At 49.1% G+C, this 23,643-nt stretch overlaps 1 protein-coding gene across 1 annotated transcript in view; it reads left to right on the top strand.

Moving 5' to 3' along the window:
• The window catches only part of EGFLAM (EGF like, fibronectin type III and laminin G domains), a 150,370-nt gene that overhangs the window by 36,587 nt on the left and 90,140 nt on the right, over positions 1-23,643 (top strand). The window contains exons 2-4 of the mRNA XM_036280199.1: positions 18,767-18,876; positions 20,098-20,181; positions 22,387-22,413. Of these exons, the coding sequence (XP_036136092.1) occupies positions 18,767-18,876; positions 20,098-20,181; positions 22,387-22,413 (221 nt within the window). The remainder of the gene's footprint in view (positions 1-18,766; positions 18,877-20,097; positions 20,182-22,386; positions 22,414-23,643) is intronic.

Here is a 23,643-nt window from a genome sequence, read left to right as displayed (position 1 = left end):
AACAAATGTAAAAGAAACACACAAAAATACTCAGATCCTTAGAGAGAAAAGATATTGCAACTATTGCAACCGTGAAACATGAGCAAGGTAGTATATAAAAGGAAATACTAACCAGAGGGCAAAAACAAGAGCTCTGGGATTTTAATAATATGTTATCAGAAATTAAAAATGTAAAGATTAAAAAGAGAGGTGGAGAAATCTTTTGGAAAGTGGAGCAAAGAGAAGGCCAAGAGGAAAGAAGAGAAGAAAATGAGTGCCCAGTCCAAGGCATGACGTGTTGAGATAACGGGCACCCTGCAAGGGAGGGACAGGGAAGGGAACCAGCAGGGGCGGGACCAGAGACTGGATGGGCGTGGCTGTCGTGGTTGTCCTCAGAGTCCAGCGGTAATCTGACTCCTCTGACTTGCAGAGATCTTAGGTGTTGGTTAGGATGGCGTCTCTGGGGCTGGAGTAGAAATAAACCTACTAACACATTCCTTGGTTTGTGAAAGTCCAGGCCTAGCAAACAGAAATCTCATTCGAATCACCACACTGTTTTTTAAAGACAGTATCACTGTGAAGGGGCATCCAGGCAGTAGGCCACAAATCCAAATTCAATGTTTCCTCTGTCGGGAACATGAGACAACGGACCCAGCAGAGAACCCCTGTTCGGCTGAAGTCCTGGTTGTTGGTGGCCTGCCCTCTAGACAGATGGGCTCGCTATGGCCAGTCCCCAGTGTTCGCTTTTAAAGTTCAATGTCATGTTCAGGGCCACTGCACTGAATTGCCTTGTTGCTATTGTTACTGTTCTATCATTTATAGTTTTTGCTTTCATGTAGCTCTGGTTTATTTATTCTGCTTACATATGCACTGAAGTTACACAGCTGAGTATACGCTGTCTCTCACTCAGGAAAGTCACCTCGTGGTGGTCTGTCACCGTGAGCCACACTGCTCTGTGGGGACTCTGTCTCTGCGGCCCCTCCCCCGGTCTGGGCCGGCCCTCTGATTTGCTTTGACCTGTAGAACACGGAAGTGCTGCTGACCCAGTTTCAAGCGTCACCCAAAGAAGCTCCTGCTTTTCTGCGCTTTGGGCCAGGCCACCTGGACGTAGGCAGTGCAGCTGCGCTAGGAGCACCATGTCGTGAGGAAGCCCAGCACAACCCCACAGGAACAGGCCCTGTGTAGGAGAATAGACCGCCGACAGCAAGAACCAAGAGCAAGTCCCTGGGTGGCCAGCTCCGCTGTGCTCTGAGCCCTCAGCAGCACCAGGGAGCTACCGCGGGAGTGAACCATCTTGGAAGCGGGTCCTCCGGCCCCAGTCGGGCCAACCCCACGGATACTGCGTGGAGCAGAGAAAAGGTGTTTTCACCAAGCCCGGTCCGTACTGAAGAATCATGAGTAAATGAATAATAAGTTCTTTGAAGACACTAAGTTTGGGGTTGCTTGTTATTCAGTAACAGCTGTATTTCTACGTTTGTCTGTCTGTCTGTCTGTGGTCCTTGGCGCCTGGGTCTGTGTTGGGCTCCATTTTCTCTTGAAAAAAAAAATGCTGCTGCGGTTCTTTGTGTTGCTCTTTGCACGCGGTTCTCTGGGCAAGGTCTTTCTCTCGGGCAGCTGTCCAGCGAAGGAGACGGCTCGCAGGCCCGGACACTCGGGGGCCGTGCGCCGAGAGGCCGTGAGCTCGCTGGACAGGACTGGCCGATACTTCCAGGCCCAGATGCGCCGCCCTCCTGCGGGGCTGCCAGGCTGAGCCAGGGCTGGGCGTGGCTCCCTTGCCCGGAGTGCTCGCTTGACATTTCTGATCCGGGCTGACTCTCACTTCTCAATTTTCTGTTCGTGGGGAAGCCCTCGTTGTTCCGCTCCCATCGTCCGCGTGGGAAGGAATAGTTTCCCAGGAAGAACAGTTGGAAAGATGTCCCCTGAGGAATGGACTTCTGCGTCTGTGTCCCTTTCAAGTAGTTCCTTGCAAAACCTCTCCCCGCTCCCAGCTGCTAAAGGACAAGGGGGTCGCTGTACCATACAGAAGTGTCGCAGCCAAAGGCTCTCGTTAACATTTGAGAGTCAGCGCCCCCTCCTGCCCCTTTGGTTCCAGCTTCCTCGGGGATGGGAGGCCCTGCGCATGGACGGGGCCCCTCTCGGCACGCTGACAGCTCTGTCTTTTCTCTTGATGAAGCCGCAACTGGTGTCTTCTGCTCCTGAGACCCTCCTCGTGCTGAGGCTGGGTCGCACCACGAGAAAGGAAGCGGGCGACTTGGTGCAGCGGCTGCTTTTGAGACCAGACAGATGAGGATCAGCGTCCTGGCTCGGATATCTCTCTCGTTGCGTGACCTTAAGCAAATCCCTTAAACTCTCTTAGGTTTCCTTATCCAGAAACGGTGATCTATAACGCTTACTTTATAGGGCGTCTGTGAGTTTGAAAGTAAAGTGTATTAAGAACAAGGGCATGTACCTGGGTTGCAGATTTGATCCCTGACCCCGGTCGAAGTCATGCAGGAGGAAACCAATCAATGTGTCTCTCTCACACATATGTTTCTCTCTCTCTCTGTCTCTCTCTCCCTTCCACTCTATCTAAAAATTAGTGGAAAAATATCTTCAGATGAGGATTACCAACAACAAAAAAGATGATGATGATAGATTCTAGAGAAGGAACTAGGGATCAGACTGTTCTTGAATGTTTCATCCTGTCAGGCTGCCTCTCCGAGATAGACAGACAGACAGACAGAAGAGGATGGGGGAGGAGAAAGAATCTGGAATGAAGAACCAAGGTACGCCCTGGTTTGCAAATTACCTGCAGGTTTGCTGGGTTGGGCTGAGCAGGTTGGGCTCTGCATTGCTCGCTGGACACCAGTATTTGGTGGCGCTGACCACTGAGGAATTCTGGTGGTGGCCGGAGGGGAATAGTCACAGTGACCGGCTGTTGCTAGGTCCTCCCAGCTCACCCAGGCCAGTTGTTAAATTTTCAGGAATTTTCCGAGCCAGCTATTAAACACAGCCATGATAAAAGTGAACATAAAAGTTTACAATCAACGGTCATCACTTTCTAATGATTTCCTGAATTTTGTATCGTCTGTGTTTGCGAGATTGTCTGCATCTAGTACTGAGACCTTGGAAATACTGCAGCATCTCAGCGCGACTTCGTGTTCAACGATAGCACCTTGGGGTGAAAAAGTGGCCACACTGTGCGTGTTCACACCACGGAGGTTGGCAGGCACTGCCAGGCAGGGCATTTAAAAACTCGTTACCAGCACTCCGCTGCGTGCAGACAGGCTCGAGACCAGCAAGTAGCAAGTTAAACATTTCATTCATGTGCAGCCCCATATGCCACTGAGATGAAGCAGAAACTGACACTAGTCAAGGAAAGAAACGAGTGAAGAGCAGAGCGACTTTGCTGCATCCCAGGCGCCCTGTCCCTCCCGGCCCACAGCTACCCGTGTGTGTGGCAGCAGCTGGGGAGCCCCCGGGGATGTGACCTGCAGCCCCGCGCCACACAGTGTGTGCCACAGCGCACAGCCAGGCTGCAGCTGCACCTCCCGGCGGGTGGCCTAGGAAGGCTCCTCTCCGCCCCCACCCCTGGCTGCACTTGCTTCCTCCCCCTCCTCTGCTACAGCAGCAAAGGGGGCGGACACACCATCCACCATCAGATAGTAAATCCAAGTCTTTGCGGGGCAGGGAATGTCCAACCTGCCTTTCACTTTAATGAGTGACGATAACCCGACACTACACTGTAACATGAGACACCACCACGCACACAACATAAGCAGATTGCACCAGCCGCGGGGGCAGGGGCTGGAACGAGCCACCCTGGGGAATTCCGTCCGGATGCTGTTGGAGCCGCAAGGCTACCGCTTGTTTGAGGAGCGCACAGCCTGGACCACGAGATGGGAGGTCTCCCCCGTAGCAGGTGCCCATTCGTTCCTTTCAAAGTGTGTTTACAGATTTGGGAGAGACCTTTTCCATAGGCCCTTCCAGCTCTCATTCCTGCAAGTCCCCAGCGTGGAACCGTTCCCTCTCCATTCGGGTGAGCCTGTTGGCTCTGAGCTGCTCGGGTTAGCAGAGTGCGTGACAGCTGTGGCCTCTGGGGTCAGACAGCCAGCTCAGATGCTGCTGCCGTGTGCTAGCTGGGCAGCCTTCTGCCAGTGTCCTCACCTGTGAAGTGGGATCGATGGTGACACCTACCACATGCGATACTGCGAGGGTTCGGTGAGTTCTGCGTACTGAGTTCCACTCAGACCCCGGGGGAAACGTCGAGACTCAGACTGCGTCCGCTACAATTATTCTGTAATGACTGTCATTGAAAAGGTTGCTCCTCCCACCCTGGCTTCACACTTTCCCCCTTCTCTAGGGATCTCTTAGTTTGAATGTTAAAAGTTATCCACTAAAAAGAGAAAGAAAATGCTATCAATTTTTTCCTCATGTCTTCCATAAGTTCAAGGCCCTTGCTATCTGTCTCTGGCCTGATTTGCAGTTTTCAAACGAAACACAAGGTTGCACATTTAGTGACACCGGCCTTCGGATGTCGTCGGCACTTTCTCTGACAGGCCCTCTCTAAACCAGCCTGGCCAGTAAACTCCTTCTCACCAAGAACTGTGCACGTGTGAGAACTGCTGAAGAACGGTCATCTCAGGTCTCACTGTGCCAGAGGCTGTGATGGGGGGCCCTACAGAGGTGGCCAGGTGTGGGGGTCCACACCTCCCCCTTGCTGACTTTCTACGCCCCCACCCTCAGCCTCCTCTGCGGGGCCCTTGGCCTTTCTCTCCCCTCCTGGGAGCCATGGGCTCGTCACTGATGACATCTTGTATGCAGCTTCCATCGGTCTGGGTTTTTGTTTGTTTGTGTTAATGCAAGCAAGAATGGAAATAAAGACGCGAGGAAACATTGTAATGCATCTACGCCCCCTGCCTACCAAGATCTTTATGGAATCGGGAGCTTGGAGCACAGGTAGCTAGCCTAGAACTGCAGATGCTGGGAGGAGCGGAGAAGGCAGAGAACGAGGGGGGGGAGGGGTGACCACTGAAGGTCTCGGACACTCGACACGCCGAGCAAATGAGCGCATACTTCCTTCGCTAAAGAAGAGGGGGCTGCAGAGGGAAGCGGAGGGAAGTGTGGGGCCTGTGGGTACTAGTCATCCAACCAGGACATTGCCCAGTGGTTAGGAAGGGGCGGGGCCGGCGGTCAGAGTCAGCACGCCCAAGCTCACGGACAAGCTCCTTTCTTGCCTGTCCTGTAATCATAGCCACGTAACGTTCTCAAAGCCCGTTCTCACCTCCAGTGGTATCCATGGGTTGCTGCAAGACTTAAATGCCATCATCGCCGTGTAGTTACAAGCACTGGCTCCGGAGCCTGTCTGCCTTGGTTCAGCTCTCGGCTCCATCAGGTGCTCACAGCTGTGTGATGTTGGGAACGCCACTCAATCTCTCCCCGCCTCAGATTCATACCTGTCAGACGGGGACTAGCACCCGGTGACAGGGTACTGCAGGGTCAGTCAGAGCGTGTCTGGCACCCAGTATGCGGTGACTCTGCCTTTGGTTGGAGGTCCTTCTGTCAAGTCTCCAGGATGACACCTGACAGTCAACACTCAGTTATTATCGTCAGTTATGAAGATGCTTATTTATCTCTCATACAAGGAATACTGCTTCTTATAGAAAGTTTAAACGTGGAAAATTCCTCATTTGGAGCAACTACAATAAACTCTGGCTGAGTTTTCCTTGGGGTGTTGCTCTGCCTAATTTTGTATTGTATGTACACGCATTTCGTAGCTGCCTTGTTTACATAACATCCTCACAGAAGCGTGTCCCCACGTTGTTACAAACTCTTCGTAAGCCTCACTTTCATCGTCGAAACGAGAGGCCACTGATCACATATATGTTGCTATCATTTACTTAAACCTTCTTGCCTGGATTCATGTTGTTTTTAATTTTGCAGTATTGTAAATATATTGAGGTGAACATGCTTGTATATAGACCTACCCCCATATCTGAGATTATTTCTTTGGGCTAGATTATGAGAGGTTCAAGTACTAGGTCATAGTAGTATATATTTAAGAGTCTTCCCATGTTGTCCAGCCAGTGTTGCTCAGTGGTTGAACGCCGACCCATGCACAGAGAGGTCGCCGGTTCGATTCCCGGTCAGGGCACATGCCCAGGTTGTGGGTCCCATCCCAAGTGGGGGTTGTGCAGGAGGCAGCCAATCATTGTTGTCTCTCATTGATGTTTCTCTCTCTTTCTCTTTCCCTCTCACTTCCTCTCTCTCTAAAATCAATAAAGGAGAAAAAAATAAGAGTTTTCATATGTTGCCCAATTCCTTCCCAAAGGAGTTATATCAAGTAAAACTACAAATGTATAAAAACACATCCTTTCTAGAACTTGGTTTTATCATTTTAAAAAACTTGTTTCAATATATAGATAAGCACTGACCCTCAGGGTTACAGTAAGTTATACTTTTTTAATATTCATGTATTTTGAGTATTTTTCTGGGTGTGTTTTTAACCTTCATCTTTTTTAGTAACTTGTCTGTTCATGCCCTTTGCTCCTTTTTCTCTATAACCATAAAATGTTTCTGTTCAATTTTTTATTAAATTATATATTAAATGATACCAGTTATTTTTTTTTTTTTTTTCTGTCTGTAAATATTTGTTCCCAGGCTATATTTTACCTTCTTTACAAGTAGAAGTGTGTGTGTGTGTTTTAATTTGTTGTATAATTTGTTTATTTTGTGTATGATTTGTTCTATTAACAAAAACTTAACAGTAAACCTGCTGGGGTGGTTGGGGTGAAAGGGTAGAGTCTTTTTGTTTTATGCTTATGAATGTAAATTTCTCCAATTCTTTAATCCCTCCGGAGTTAAAGTCATGTTGGTGTGTAGTATGAATCAAGGCTTGAAATTGATTTTCTCTGCTCATTTGCTAACCAACTGTTCTATCATCAGTTGAGTAATTCTTCCATTCCCCATTGATCCAAGATCCTCTCTCATCATAAATTACATTTTTTACACATTCTAGGGCTATCTGTTCTTTTCTATTGATCGGCATGTTCACTTCTATGCCAATACCATGGTGTTTTAATTATAGTTGATGGGTATTTTAAGTCCACTATTTCAAGAGAGAGAGCCCAGCAGAGCCAGAACAATGATGTGAACGTGAGGATATAGGCGATAGATACTCGCAAATGCTAGTTTTGTTGTCCTTGCCCATCTTTGGGCTGTGAAAATGTCACAGAGTGGTTGGTATTTGTTGAAAGGATACACTCAGTGATGTACACGTGTCCCTCAAAGGCCTGCCAGGCATTCACGCCCCTGCACAGGGTTTACTTGGGAACCACGCCGTCTGCCTCCGACTGCGTTTCCTGTGTTCCACGAGCCCCCACTCTTCCACCCAAGAATAGCATCTTTTTTCACATCCTGAAGGGATGCTCCGGCTCATCTATAATGTTGACATCTGGGGCCATGTGACTAGCTCTAGTCAATGAAGGGGAGTGGTAGGGACATGTGTCACCACTGGGAAGAAGCTTGCAGAACCAGCTCACAGTTCACCAGGCTCCAGGCAGAGGCTGCTCCTTTAGCCCGAGCCCCGCTGTGGGGACAGCGTGGAGGAGAGTTGCAGCCTCGGGGATTTTGTGAAATGATAAATTAATCCTTGTTGTTGTAAGCCACTGTGTTTGAGGGTCATTTATTACAGCAACATGACCTATCCTATCTTGACTAATTGCAGGCGTCAAAATATTTCACAGTTGGTCTCACATGAACATTGACTGGTCAACACGCATGTGAGCCAGGACACCACGGGGTTGAGCCCAGCCTGAGTGTTAGCCTTGAACTTCAGTCCAGTCTTGTCATCCCGTCTCTTTAAGGTGACTTTGCATATCTCCAATCTCATTTACTGGGTATTGATTTTCTAACTTAGATTTTATAGTCCTTAGTGATTCCAGCCCCTCTTCTCTGTTACCAAGGGCACACTTTGCTGTGCTGGACAGGAGACAACTTCGTATTTTATTGTTTCCGCTGTGTTCCTCTCCCTTCATTGAGATCATAAGTCCTGATGGGCATGGTCAATGTTGCTGCAACTTCTGTCCCTTCACAGACTATAATGCCACACTGGACCTTCCTTCCTTCTGCACAAATACGTATTCCATGCATCCTGTATTTTCAAATAGGTGTGAGATGCACCCACTGTACTTTGTTCACTAACCTAAGACCTATTGCTCCTAACTGAACAGTCCTGCAGAGATGACCTGGGACTAGAAGCATCAGTAGGGAAGAAGGGTGTTGGCATCCTCCCCAACAAGAGGGGCCGTGGTACAGCCAGTGGCTGCAGGGCTTGGTTTCTGGAGTCCAGCCAAATTCCTAGCTCCACTTACGAGGTGTGTGATTGGGGCAATTTATTTTCTCTCGCTCAGCCACAGTTCCCATCTGTAAAATGGGCTTCTTTGTAAAGATTAGATGAGAAAGTGTGTGTACAGCGCTCAAGCACGGACGCGATGAAAGCAGACATGTTTACTTGTCGGTACTACGAGGTCAGCCCAGGTGTCTGTGGGGTTCCCTCGTTCCAGGCTGGTTGGTTAAATTGGGCACTAAGTTCCCTGCGTTATTCCTCAAGGCTCTGGAGTTGCCCTCAGTTCATGGGCTGTCTCCATCCCCTTGGAAGAGCTACTTAACCTCTCTCTTTCTCAGATTGCTCACCCCTAAAACAGGACAACGTTAGCCCTGACCTCACAGAGCTATGGTGAGGATCGGCGGGTTAGTACCTCCAAAGCCTCTAGAACTATGCCTGAGAAATGAGCGTTCAGGAAGTTTTCACTGTTGTTATTCTCCATTTCCACATTTTGTACGTTTCCTGTCCCTCTTGCAGGCTCAGTTCCATTACATGCGGCTGCCTTCCAAAGCCTGTGTTCCCACTACTTGCCCCTCACTGACCCCCAGCCTCCTTGAGACATAAGGTCCAGTTCCGCTGCTCCTGCTACTTCTCTCTGTGGAATAGCCAGGTCAGTTTGCCCCACCCCTAAATCTGGAGGAATACAATCTCCCCGTTTCCTTATGTTTCCATTTATGATGCCACTGAGACAGGGTGGCGGGCAGGGGAGACTTGCTGTCTTGGTCTAAGAGCAGAATAAAAGAATATGCAGTCAGTGTGCTTCTTGCCAGCAATCCCCGTGCCTGTAGCATATCTAGTTGTTCCCATCAACACTGCAATGGCTCTTCTGGCGTATGGTTCTGCGTGTAATTGTGAACATCCATTTCGGATGGAATTACTACCCCTGGGGTGCAGTCCTGGCTACTCCACTTTCTGTGACCTTGAACGTGTTAATAATGGTATTTCCTTAGTTTCCCCATTTAAAAATGGGTATAATTGATACCTCCCTTGTCGATATGTTCAAAGAATGAAAAGGAGCACCTTCCAAGATGGTGGGCCAGTTGTGTGCCTCCGAAGGTGCAGAAATCAGAATCGAACCGGGGATCACCTTGCTAATCCGCGAGTGATCGAGGATACACCTGTCTGGGAGCAGAAATGGCATCCTCTCTCCAAGCCTGTGCCTGGCCTGGGGCTCTGTGTCTGCCAGGAAAGAGGAATGTCTTTCCCATTTGCCCAAACATGCCCTATGGTCTTGGGGTGATGGGATGGATTCTCTTTGTAAATGCTGAAGGCTGCCAGGCTTTGAGATGATGCTCAGTGTATTATCGTTATCAGCCTTAGCAAATTCACATGCTGCAACTCTGAGCCTACTGTTGTCAAAGTTTCCAGCATTTGGAGAAGTGGGGGGTGGTTGGTTTAGTTTCTGTTTTTAGATGACTAATCTCTGTTTCCTGAAGGATAAGAGACGGTAAGCGTTTTGTGGTAACATACAAGCTCAGGCAGCATGTTCTCCATGAAGGGGCCACCGGCGAAGGGCCGGCGAATGCTTCTCGCTGGCCATCCTGGGAGCAGCAGAGGCCAGATTCCGGCCAAACACAGGGAAGGGGAAGCGGCTTCCTGAGGCAGGTGTAGCCTAGACACCCTCACCAGACGGGCTACCATGTGGTGCAGGGGCCAGGCTGGCAGGAGGACGCAAGAGGAACCTGAGCAGACAGGAAGGAGCGAGAGCTGCTCTCACCGACGAGTGACCGTGGTGCCCAGTCGCTGCCAGAGGGCGTGAGGGTCGCTGCGTTGATTTTCAGGCTTGGGACAGCTGGGGCCCAGGAGGGAAGCAGGCTTGCCAGGTCAGAGGAGTCTGCCTGAGAGGAGAGGGTCTCCTGCTGGGAGGACGATGAAAAAAGGAAGGGGCTACATTTTTCATTCAGTAGTTTTATCGGGGGGATTCATTTTAGCTTTATAGAAAAATTGTGGCAATTGCACGGTTTCCATAACTCAGTTTCCTCTGATGTTAGCATCTCACATCGCCATGGTCTGTTCATCCAGACCAACAGATTGACATGGGTACTTGCTATTCACAGAGAGGACAGGCCTTTCTCAGATTTCATCAGCCTTCCCAGGAAAGTCTGTTTCTATTCCAGTATCCAGGGTAGCACATTTCATTTTTTGGTCATTTCTCCTTAGTCTCACTCCATCTGTGGCAGATTCTCAGTCTTTTTTTTTTGTCTCTTGTGCCGTTGACACTTTTAAGCGTATTGGTTAATTATTTTGCAGAGTGTCATTCACTTTGAGTTTGTCTAATATGTTCTAATGATAGACTGGTGCTGTGTGTTTGGGGCAGGAATATCAGCTAGGCGGGGTGTCCTTCGCGTCTCGTCAAATCGGGGTGTGGACAATATCAGCAAGGCTCCTCCCTGGTGATGCTAACCTTGGTCACTTGTTAGAGTGGTGGATGGCAGGTGTCTGCACTGAAGCGACCATTTCTCCCTGTCACACTCGATTCGTTCGACGTGAAATGCGGGCCACACTCAGGTGAGGGAAGACAAGCTCCATCCCCCAGACCAGCGATTTTCACCGTTTTCCTCTCATGACTCACATAACCTCACTACGGAAATGCGGCGGCACACCAACAAATGTTTTCATTTTGCCAATCCGACAAAAAGATATAATTGTGATTCATTTGCACCGGATGGCTATTGTTGTGTTGGCTGTTGGCATGTTTTTATTTGACAGTCAAAGGGAGAAGAGGTCAATGCCCCTGACTAAATAGTCAGGTATTGCATGTTTTAAATTTCTTGCAGTTGCCCAGCTGGTGTGGCTCAGTGGATGAGCATTGACCCATACACCTGGAGGTTGCTGGTTCGATTCCTGGTCAGGGCTCATGCCCAGGTTGTGGCCCCGATCCCCAGTGGGAGGCATGCAGGAGCGGCCAATCCATGTTCTCTCTCATCGATGTTTCTATCTCTCTCTCCCTCTTCCTTCCTCTCTCTCTAAAATCAATAAAGAAAAAAATGTTTTTAATTCTGTGGCACACGGTTGAAAATCTCTGCCCTGAAGGAAGTAAGTCAAAGAATTTGTGGACACACATTAAAATCACCAAAATAGCCTTAGCCAGTTTGGCTCAGCGGTTAGAGTGTCAGCCCGTGGACTGGAGAGTCCTGGGTTCAGTTCCCGAAGGGCACATAGCTCGGTTGCAGTTTGTCCCCAGCCCCAGTTGGGGTTGGGTGGGTGGCAACCACTCGATGTGTCTCTCTCACATCGATGTTTCTCTCTCTCTCTCTTCCTCCCTCTCTCCCTCCCCCTCTATCTGAAGATAAATGCAAAAATGTCCTCTGGTGAGGATTAAAAATAATAATAATAAATAAAATCACCAAAATAATTAGTACATATTTTTGACGAAATACTTTGAGGCTATGCACATATTCTCTGTATCAAAGCTTCCCCTACTGGAGCTTTGATTGATCCATGGATTGTGCCTGCAACAATGATCACTGTGATGTTCCAATGCTGAGTCTCTCTGTCCACATGAGGACCTCACTGTAGTCACATTCTGCGGGCTATGGGGAACGGCGGAGAGTTGCGTCTAGAACATAGAGAGAGAGGAATGAAAGATGTCCCAGGTTTGGACAGCGGGGCGTCTGGGGAGAGGAGGCTTGCAGGCTGACCATGACGGTCTCCATCTGGAGCCTTTGGAGTTGGGGTGTGCGAGCCACTGAGGCTGAGAAGACCAGTTAGATATCCACGAGGAGCTTACCTGAAAAAGCACATCTGGCAGGTGGCTGGAGACCCCGTGGGAATGAACGAGATCACCTGGAAACGTGGGGCTCCTCACCGTGGGGCTCATTCAGGGCGGGTGGGAGTTCATATGGAAGCCCACATAGTCACCTGTGTAGAAACTCACAAGAGATTCAACAAGCGAACAAACTCTTAGAGGCAATATTGTCTTTCCTTCTACCCTGACGAATATACTTTCTCCATGACCTGGAAGACCACGTTCACATTTGAATTTCTCAGACTCCGAACGAATTTCCACTCTGAAGAGACAACGTGAAGACAACTGGCCCCGAGCCTTGTCGGCTCACCCCGCGCTCTGCCCTTCCCCGAAGGGTGCCTCTGCGCATGGATGTGGACACCCCCACCTGCAAGCTCCGCCCACCACCCGTCCTGGGGAACAGCAGTTCATCGGCCACCTCTGCCCCGGAGCTGCATGCTCCCGCAGCTCGTCACCCTCGGACACACCCAGGGAGGAGGCCACCAGGGACCAGGACACAGGCTCAGGGCTCTCTGGGCAGGGAATCTGGGGTCTTGGGTGCTCAGGCAGTGTTCTTTCTGTAGGTTGGGGGGGGGGGGTGTCAGATTCTCAGCTCGGCCTGCGATGCCACACTCCAGCCCTGGGGAGTGGTTAGCCTGAAGTGATGGGTTCCATTCTGCAATTAGACTCTGAAATGTAAATTCCTCTCTGGAGTTATACTCCAGAGTCATGGATTAACCTCTGGAACTACCACTGGGGTGGTGGATTTCAAAGGGAAGCACAGTTGTGATGTGAAGGCTTCTCCCTTCCCTCCCAAAAGAAGCTGGCGGGGCTCTGGGAGCACTTCATGCTGCCCCTCGGTGTCTGAGGGCTTCTTGAGTCCCCAGGGAACTAGAACAAACGCCGATCTGTGTCTTAAACTCACATTTTAACTGCTGCCTGCAAGGCATCACCTTGGAATGGGCCCTAGGGGCAGATCTGCGCTACATATTCATAGTAATAATAGCTGGAGCAAGCTTCAAAAAGATGGAAATCAGGGTTTTTTTTCTATTAGGAACTTCCCGACTATTTTTGGTTAGTCGGGGCACTTTCCAGTGCATCAGTGAATATAACTTGATTCATTCTGTGAAAATCAAATAACTAAAAAGCTAGCAATGTATTTCTGTCACAGATGATATTTGTATTTGCATTTTGAAGTGTTTTTATGAACTGGATCACAAAACTAATTGAATCAGGGATGAATTTTGCTCAGGAAGTTGAAGTATTTTATGAAATAAAATTACCATAAGAAATTGACCTAATTATTCAGAAGTTTCTGGTGCAAAAACCAAATACAGTTTTGAAAGCCCTGCAAAGAAGCAAGCTCAGGACTAGAGCTCCCTCCTGGCAAAGAAACACTCTACTTTCTTATCGCTTAAGAAGTATGGCTTTAGCTTATGAGAACAGAGCTTCAGAATATATTGTATAAATGCACTGTACTGGCTTTAAAGGCTACAATTCTTCAAAACTAGTTTTCTATTGTGTAATATACTTCTCTGTCATTGTAACCATTGTTGGTTAAATATGAGTGTTATTTTTTGCATCTAACTGCTTAAATCTTGTTCAGTCCACATGTAAGTGGCCTACTACGTTGATTTTCTTTAAATACTGAGGAAGCACTAGTATGTGTTTATATTATAATAGATAAAATTGCGGAAGACCTCAGGACTGTGACCATTATCAAAACTTCTTTGCTTCATTCAGAGTTTCTGGAAAGTGCATCTGGGGCTTGACTTGTCCAAAGGTGAGACTTTCTCCTGGTGACTCAGAAACTGTCGAGATGTGAGAAAAGTCTGTTTCCCTCTTTCTCTCCCTGGAAAAGATTTGGGGTAGTGCTTTGATTGGCCCGCTGATGAGAACCACATAGATGTCTCCTAAGGTGACATCAGGCCATGTGATCAAGACTTGCTCTGCTGGTTTCTCTACCTTTCCTTCTGAGTGTTTGGGGGTGGCGGTGGGTGGGGGTGTTAGGAGAAGGGCCCACTTGGTGGCTCACTCCTGTCTTTAGCCTACCCTGCTCCACACATAGGCCAATAATTGTGCCATCTGTGTAGAAACAGTGTGCTTGGTGTGCAAACACAGCCTCAGGTGCCCCCACCTGGAGACCTGCCTGACCTCAAGGACACTTCAAAGGGACACACCAGGAAGAAAATACTGTGTTTGCTATGCAAACGCGCCTTCAGACCAGCCTCTGGTGCTGCCTTCCAACCAGGGGGCCCTTCCTACTCCTTCCTAGTCACACGTTTTAAAGCCACCAGTTCTGTGGTCCCAACAGTCTTCACGCTGCATTCAACTGCTTTGCAGGACAAAAGTTTCATTTAGTTCATTCACTACCACACATTCTCAGAGGGGGCTGCAGGCTATGGAAGCTGTGGGAAGGAAACTGTATCTCTTAGATCCACAAAGGCCAAGGAAACCGGCGGGGGAGTCTTGACCAGTGGCAAATAGGTTTGCAATAGGTTCAGCTAGCACACAGCTCTGAACAGTGGTAGCGTTGCTCCAGGCACTGGGTTGAGGAGGAGTCTGAGACCCCCATGAACAGGAAAGAATGGGTCCCATGTGACCTATTTAATGCCAAGGGTGCCTGCCAGGTTTCTAGAAGTCATAGTGGATAGTGATGCTGTTTACTAGGACAGGGATTACTGAAGAGGCTCAGGTGGAAGAGAAAGACGATGAATTCAGTTTTGACATGTTGACTTTGAGAGGTCCCGGTGACACCTGGGTACATAGGGGCAGCTGGGTACATAGGCCTGCCCCTCTGAAAGAGATGGTTGGGTGCAGACAAAGAGTGGGGAGCCACCAGCATGTACGTGGTAGTGACTGGCAGGGATGAGAGCACCCAGGTAAAGGACATTGTGAGGGCTGGGAAGAGGAGGTTGGGCAGAACCACCAAGAATGCCAGCGTTAAGGAGTGGGAAGAGGAAGGATAACTCTACCTGTTTCTCACTGTCTCTGCCTTTTGTCCCGTTGATAGGATCTTACATCATCAGTGCACAAGGGTCCTCTGTTCTCCAGGCCTTATCAGCACTAACAGTCGCTTGTCATTTTCATAATGACCATTCCAACAGGTGTGAGGTGGTGTCTCATTGTGGTTTTCATTTTCATTTCCCTGATGTTTAGTGATGCTGAGCACCTTTTCATGTGCCTGTTGGCTATTTGTATGTCTTCTTTGGAAAAAATGTGTATTCAGATCCTTTTCCCATTTTTAAATTGGATTATTTATAGCATTTTGCTATTGAGTTGTATGAGTTCCTTTTGCATTTTGGGTATTAATCCCTTATTAGATATGAGGTTTGCAGATATTTTTTTCAATTTTATTTCTTCTAAAATGATCTGAAAGTAAATAATAATAATTGTAGCATCATATCAATGTTAGTAATTTTGAGAAAGAAAATCTTCTAGTCGGTATGTGGTGACATAGGAGTAAGTCTATGTGAAGGCAGCATGCTTGGAGCTCTGGGCCCCCACCAGCTCTAGCTTAGAATCTTCATGAAGACATGAAGCCAGGGTCCTGGTCATTCACCCCTCCCACCTCCCCTAGACGTCATGAGACCTGGCCTGGGCCATTCTCTGGCCTTCACATCCCATGGGCCCCATGGTGATGACCCTCTAGCTTCCGCCATGATAAAGAACCAAGGGGACAAAGTTGTGAGACAGTTTAGAATCAGAACTGTCCTAGGGAATCCAGGATTTAAAACTGTAACTATGTATTATATATTTTTTATATACAATCAACACAACAACAAATAGAATAAAAACATATGCACACATATGTATTTTAAAAATTATATGTGACTAAAAGGAGATCATACTCTACTAAAATATTGACAAGACTCATTTCTGAATAGTGAAATTATTACTATTTTTGTATTTTCTAGATTTTGGCAATCTGTATATATTGTTTTTATGAACATAAAATTTATTGTGTGTAAATAAAATTATTTAAGGTAAGTGTACAATAAAACATTTAAAATGTCCTAGCCCCCATTGTAGACTTAACCATATTTTGAAACATTCTGCAATGGGAATAGATTGGCTATATAAAGACCAAATCTATATAACACGTATATAAAACACCCATATGTTACTGAGTTAAAAAATCCATCATCTCATCGCGTCCTCCCACAACCACATCAAAGTTACAACTAAACTACAGAACAACCATCATTCAGAATTGCCTGACATCGAGCTGAATGGAAGTCCTACAACTACGGAAATAAAACAGCAGCTACATCCAGACTGGTAGGAGGGGCAGAGGTAGACAGGCTGGTCCCACACCCACGTGTGGCGGATAAAAATCAGGAGGACACCTCGGCTGGGAAGGTCCTCCCTGAGGACTGAGGGGTTTCCGTCCCACACCAGGTGCCCCACTCAGAGTTCCAGTGCCAGGAAGAGAATCCCCATAACCTCTGGCTGGAAAAACCAGCAGGAACTGAGGCTCAGGGAGGCTGAGGCGGTTGGAGCCCCAGGCAGCTGGAGCCCCAGGCAGCTCCCCTTAAAGGGCCCGCGCATGGAATTATCAGACTCACTCCCTCTAAGCTTGGAAGGGAGGCAGCTCAAGGGGCGCCAGAGACATACAGGGAAGAACTGAGCTGTTTGGCATTGGAACGAGGGCTGGAAAGGGGCTTTCTCCAGGACAAACGTACTGTCAGAGGCCTTGGTTCCTTTGGTGAGCCCTTCCCGGGGGCGGCAGACAGCCCCCATATCTGGGACTCCAAAAACCTGCCTCACACTGGTAGCCCCACCCTGGTGATTCCCTGAGGCCCCGCCCCACTCAAGTTTCAGGCCCACCCAAGCTGTTGCCAGTTGCTTAAACATAGGATTGGCCTGTCTTGGATCCTGCTTCAGGTTTTCCTAAATTCTTTCAAACAAGCAGCATCTGGTCTTAGATAGCCCCATACCTCTAGTTAAGTAATACACAGAAACAAACACAGGGAGGCAGCCGTAATGAGGAGACAAAGAAACAGGTCCCAAATGAAAGAACAGAACAAAACCCCAGGAAAAGAACTAAGCAAAATGGAGATAAGCAACCTAACAGATGCTGAGTTCAAAATACTGCTTATAAGGATGCTCAATGAACTTAGTGAGGGCCTTAAGAGCATAAAAAAAGACCAGTCAGAAATGAAGGATGCACAAACAGAAATGAAGGAGGCACTAACTGAAATAAAGAATAATTTACAGGAAATCAATAGTAGAGTAGGTAAAGCCAAGAAGCAAACCATCGATTTGGAATATAAGGAAGCAAAAAACACCCAATCAAAACAGCAAAAAGAAAAAAGAATCCAAAAAAATGAGGATAGTGTAAGGAGCCTCTGGGACAACTTCAAGCGTGCCAACATTTGCATCTTGGGGGTGCCAGAAGGAGAAGGGAAAGAATAAGAAATCAAAACCTATTTGATACAATAATGGCAGAAAACTTCCCTAATTTGGTGAAGGACACAGACATACAAGTCTAGGAAGCACAGAGAGTCCCAAACAAAATGAACCCCAAGAGGCCCACACCAAGACACATCATTATCAAAATGCAAAAGGTTCAAGACAAAGAGAGAATCTTAAAAGCAGCAAGAGAAAAGCAGCTAGTTACCTACAAGGGAGTTCCCATAAGACTGTCAGCTGATTTCTCAAGAGAAACTTTGCAGGCCCGAAGGGAGTGGCAAGAAATATTCAGAGTGATGAAAAGCAAGAACCTACAACCAAGATTACTCTATCCTGCAAAGCTGTCATTTAGAATTGATGGCCATATAAAGAGTTTCCCAGACAAGAAAAAGTTAAAGGAGTTCATCACCTTCAAACCATTATTATATGAAATGATGAAGGGTGTTTTTGAAGAAAAAGATAAAATATATGAACAAACAAAATGGCAGTGAATACATATCTATTGACAATTGAATCTACAAACAAAATGAACAGGCAAAACAGAAACATTCTCATAGATACAAAGAACATTTTGTTGGTTACCAGATGGGAGGGGGATTGGGGGAATGAGTGAAAAAGGTGAAGGGATTAAGAAGTACAAATTGCTTGATGTGTCCCTTCACATCGATGTTTCTCTCCTCTCTCTCTGTTCCTCTCTCTCCCTCCCACTCTACCTGAACAAAAATGAAAAAATGTCCTCTGGTGAGGATAAAAAAAAAAAAAAAAAAGTACAAATTGGTTGCTAAACTAACCTCAAAGAGAAGGGGGTTTGGGGGTGGGAAGAAATAAACCAAAGAACTTGTATGCATAACCAATGGACACAGACCACAGTGTGGGAAAAGGCAGGAGGGGGGCGGGAGTGGGGAGGAAGGGGTCAATGAGGGAAAAATGAGGAACATCTGTAATACATTCAACAATAAAGATAAAAAAAGAAATCCATCATCTTGCTTTAGTACATGCCATGCTCTTGGAGTCAAGTTAGAGCGTTTGATCTATGGTACCCCAGATTTCCCCCTGCAGGTCCCTGCGGTAGTAGAAGTTACCAAAGGGACAGAGGGCCATAGCTGGGCTGATTTCCCTGTCAACGCAGGGTGGGAGGGGACAGCAGGGTTCGGGCGAAGTCCTATGGCGGCACGGCTGCATTGCGGCTCTCCATCTGCAGTGCCCGCTCTCACACCCTGTGCAAGAGTACCCAAGGTGCATGGACCTTCTAACGCATCTCTTTTGTTTTGGCAAAACAGGCAAGGTGGGGCCTCCTCTGCACGTCGTGCTGGATGCATTGAACTGTACGGCTTTCAGCGTCCGGTGGAAGATGCCAAGGCATCCCGGGCACCCCGTCACTGGGTACACGGTGAGTACCTGGGCAGGGGCTTTCTGTGGTGGGTGTGTTGGGACAACTGTACTCTCCTTCTCGTCTCTGCTCCTCCATCATGTGACCTCCCTCCATCAGCCTTCCCACTGCCCTATTCTCCCTCCTGAAACAGAGAAATGTTGCTGCTCCAGGACATTTGGAGGTGCCCGGTAGGTCAGGCAGGGTCTACCCGGCCCTTCCCCTGCTCAGGGACGGGAAAATACAAACTCAGTGGCAGACACGGCTCCTGTATCCAGTGGCCTGCAGTCAAATGGCAGGAACATGGGAAATACTAGGGAGTCGCTGTGGCATGTTGTCGATACGTACAAAGTAGTGTAAAATCTGAACTAGAGTAAAGGGGTGGACAGGCAAAGTGCAGGAGTCGGGAGAGAGCTCGTTCCTACCTATCAGATTACAATTAGACGGACTGAAGTGACCAAAATGTTTTCTTTGAATAGTGTTGGCTTTGTTTTTGTTTAAGAAACATTTTAAAAACTTGATTTGAGAGCAAGAGACATGGATGTGTTATCCCACTTATCTGTGTGTCCGTTGGTTGATTCTTGCATGTGCCCTGACCTGGGATCAAACCTGCAACCTTGGTGTATTGGGGTGATGCTCTAACCAACTGGGCCACCCCGTCGAGGCTGAACAGTGTTTTCTGAAATGAGTCAACTTTTGGAAGTCAGTAGATTTCAGATAGTGTTGGGAGTTCTCTGATCTGTGGGGACGTTGGGACAGCCGGCTGCCCTGGGCCCGCCTTCCCATGGGGCCCCACATGGGCTGGAGCTGACCGCCCACTTCAGACCAGACGAAAGCCCCCCCCAACATCCTAGACCTATCACCCCTACTGTCATCCGTTCAGCAAGGGAGGGCAGTCATTTATCAATGCCCTGGTCCTGCTGTCTCCTTAAAGCAGAGAAATGTGTTTCCCGACTCAGGTCAGTCAAAGGTGGGGATAAAAGGTGACCTGAGAGTCGAGGTTTTCAGGAGCAGGAGCTGGGTCCAGGCCTGTCCATCCTCCTCCCTGACATGAGTCTTCCTCCTGACCTCTGCAGGCTTTTGAGGAGGGTGACCCTGCCAGGTGTGTCCCTCTTAGCTCTGCAGGCTGTGTGAGGAACGGCAGAGCACCCCAGAGCCCACCACGGTGGGAGTCGCCCTGAGCCCGGGCCTGGACCGGATGGGAGTCCTGCCAGCTCTCACCTTGTGTCTGTGTCTCTGCAGGTCTCTTACTGTGCAGTCGGCACAGACACACCACCGCAGGAGCGGCACCGGAGCGGGTCCCTGGGCCGGGCCACCGCCACCACCGTGAGTACCCCCATCCCGGCCGCCCTCCACGTTCAACACGCTCTTTTGTGAAACCCCAGTACAGCTTTATCAGTAAATATGACACAGGTGTGTCTCCCCCACTGCCTGGAGATGCCACACTGAAGAAAACGACGTAATTGGAAGTGTGCATTTAAAGGGTCCACGTCCTGTATGTGTCTTCCCCAGCCGGGCACCCTGTCCTTCCGCTAACTGACTGTCGGCTCGCATCTCTTCCTCTTGTTTCCTGTCAAGGTTTCTCTGGGTGAACGTTTCTGCCTCGGGCATATTCTGTCCCCCCCTCCCCCATCCTACGAATGCCCTGCAGGTACAGCCTTTCCCTTGCTGTGCCGGAGGTCGCAGTAGTGCCCAGAGAACTGTGGGAGTGTTGGTAACCCACTGGATGGTGCCCGCTGGGGGGCCCAGGGAAACCTGCTTGTCCTCCGTGATGAGTAGCTGTCACTCACTGAGCTCCTGTTACCTGCCGGGCTCCATCCCTCATGCGTCCCATTTGTTTTCCCCTTAATCGTCACCACCATCCTATGACCTCATGTTACTGACAAGGATGCGGAGACTCAGAGAGGTGGAGTGACTGTCCCCAAATCACACAGTAGCAAGCACCAGAGTCGACTGCGAACCTGGGGCGTTGGAGCCCTGCTCTGGCTATTTTTACCAAAGCCCCCGAGACTCCAAAGCGAGACAGGGCGTTTTCAGCTTGCGTGGACTTTGCACGATGTGCTATTAACTTCAGGCTTGGGCTCAGACTTTCCTCACTGGCCCCAGAACCCTCACCCCTGAGCGCCGTGGCTGACTCCATCCTCACGAGGAGACTGGGTTGGCCTCACCCAGGAAACCGTTACTTGGGGTTCAGTTTCCCCTCGGCAGCGCTGGAACTTTCAAGAAGCCCATGGAGCCAGTGAGGGGCCAGCAGTGTCCTGGGCAGTGTCCCTGGCCACCAGCCTCCTGAACTGCAGTGGGCGTGGCTAGGACAGTCTAGGTGCGGGTAAGGGGGCACAGTGCTGGTGGCAGGTGTTTTGCAGTCTGGATAGTGCCTCTGAAACCAAGATCCTGTCCCATCAAGTGACCCTGGCTGGACTCCTGGACCCTTTGAATGTGCACTTCACGTTACACGGCACGTCTGGACGGCCAGGGTGGTGCAGGTGTGAACAGGGCCAGGAGGAGACAGCACCCGGGTTGCAGACCTTCCTCCCATGCCTACAGGCTGGGTAACCTGGGCCAAGTCACCTCCCTGTGCAAACCCCACCCGTCTCCCGTGAGAAGGGTATCGTAATTGTGTTGTGTGAGTGCCCAATGAAAGCGTATACGCCTTTGGGAAATGGAAAAGCAGCCGTCGCCCTGGACGGTTTGGCTCAGCGGTTGGAGCGTCAGCCTGCGGACCAGAGAGTCCTGGGTTCGGTTCCCGCTAGGGCCACGTACCAGAAAGAAAAGAAGAGCAGCCGTCTAGATGTCAGTTACCATACCCGACGGTCACTGCCTTTCTGTTCAGTCCTTCTCCCCGTCCGTACAGCCGGGCATCGGAGAGTGCCATCAGACGGTAGCATTTCACAGCCTTGCAGATTTCACAGGACTTCCGGAGTTGCTGCTGGCCACCCAGCCCAAGAGAACACTGATCCCTGTTCTTGGGCAGCTTTTGGTCTCACTGAGAAAACCACAGTCACATAGTGGGCGACATGAGGCCAGGTGTCTCTAACGTGCCCCGTGGTGGGCGGACGGAGGTTTTGAAGGGGGGAGTCCGTGCAGGCATCAGTGGTCAAGAGGTAAAATGCAGGGCTGAGAATGAAGCCAGGCTGTTTCTGGAAAAGCAAAAGAGAGAAGGGCATTCCGATTGACAGGCTGGGTGTGAGCCAGGGCAGGGAGCCCGCGTGTGTGCGTACGTCCCCGTGTGCCGTGTTTGGTGGGGTTGGGGGCACATGCAGAATATCAGCCCGGAGAGAGGAAATGATGACTAGACGTGACAGATGGATCAGGAAGCGAGGAGGGCACTGGTTTAGCAGAGTGAGCTCTGGGTTCCGAGGACCTGCATTCAGATTCCTGTGTTAGACCGACCAGCTGGGCCGCCTCCCCGCATCTCAGTTCCCTGGTCAGCACACAGGGAGTCACGCAGTATCCATCCATAGCGAGTGTATCTCTGATCACACCCTCGGGTCCCCCTTTCTGCTTCATGTTGCTGTTTTTTCTCCTTTGCAGGGGCAGTCTGATCATCAGGTGCTTTTTGTAAGTATGCTTGAGAAAAGTTAAACCCCTGCCCAAGCCAGGAGTCAGGGGGTCTCTTTGCATGAGAATGCTGGTTGTCCCGGGTCTGCCCCTCCCTGTCGGGGGCCCGGTGACGAATGCGTAGTCCCACGGGAGCGGAACAGCGGGGCGTTCCTGGTGGCTTGTCCATCACTTAGGAAGACGCCACCTGTCATCCTTGTGTGTGATGCTTCATCTCACAAGGCAGAGTAAGGTGAAGAGGAGCCTCTCTAAAGGTTGAAGTCACTTAAGCTCTGTTCCAAAATTAGGTGGAAAAGATTGAAAAGGAAAGAAAATATTTAGACGAGTGAGCACTTCTGTGGTGGTGGTTTCCCCATCCCTGCCCCTTCTCCTTTCATTACTTCCTCTAAGCGGTCTAGACCTCCTCCGTAGGACCGGGTCACCTACACCTGGGTGACTGGCTTTTTTTGGATTGAATGACAAACAAAAGATTGGGTTGGCAAGTGATGAAATGGCCAGAATTACCGGGCTGATACTCATGTGGAATTCTGATGCCTTCTCTGATGGTCTGCCTATGTAGAGACTTCTGATTTGGTGAGCATTTGACATTTACCTTTTTCTTAAGAGAGCAATCTACAGTTTCATCCTGGAAAAAATAAGTAGTAAAACAAATCAGGACAATCTAGTAATTTCTTAGGGTTAGAATAGAAAAGGGTGTATAAACTGGAGGTGTCCATACTTTTTACCACGCGTAACATCAGTTAACAAATATTTGAACGTGTGCCAACATATGTATATGTGTGTACTTATTAATACATATCCGACTCTACTGACATATTGTGTACGTTATAAGATCCCACCGAATGGTGAAGGAGGCCCTAAAACAGAAGTGGAAAGCTCTTGGGTTTTCTCCTGCAGAGACGGCCTTGCTCGCCAGGGGAGGCGCCGCTACCCTCTTTGGACTCTGCCCTGGCTGACCCAGAGCAGCGGTTCTGTTTGGGTCCCATGCCAGGTTAGAGCAGGAACACCTAGCCAGGAAGGATGAGACTTGCGTCTAGTCCCAGCTCTGTCACCATAGCAAGGGTCACTTGGGCAAGGTCACTGAACCCCTCTGAATGTCCCCTTGACTGTCCGATGAAGAGGTTGATGAGTAATGGTCCCCAACTCAGGGTTCCTTTGCCCCGTAGGGCGTATGGAGATACGTGTGGGCATTTTCGTGGACGGGCTTCAGGGGTGCTGGCTTGCTTGTAA

Source organism: Molossus molossus, unplaced genomic scaffold (assembly GCF_014108415.1).
Source record: "Molossus molossus isolate mMolMol1 unplaced genomic scaffold, mMolMol1.p scaffold_m16_p_3, whole genome shotgun sequence".
Classification (NCBI taxonomy): Eukaryota; Metazoa; Chordata; class Mammalia; order Chiroptera; family Molossidae; genus Molossus; species Molossus molossus.
The sequence above is the reverse complement of the archived record's forward strand: the minus strand, read 5'-3'. Positions and strand labels throughout refer to the sequence as shown.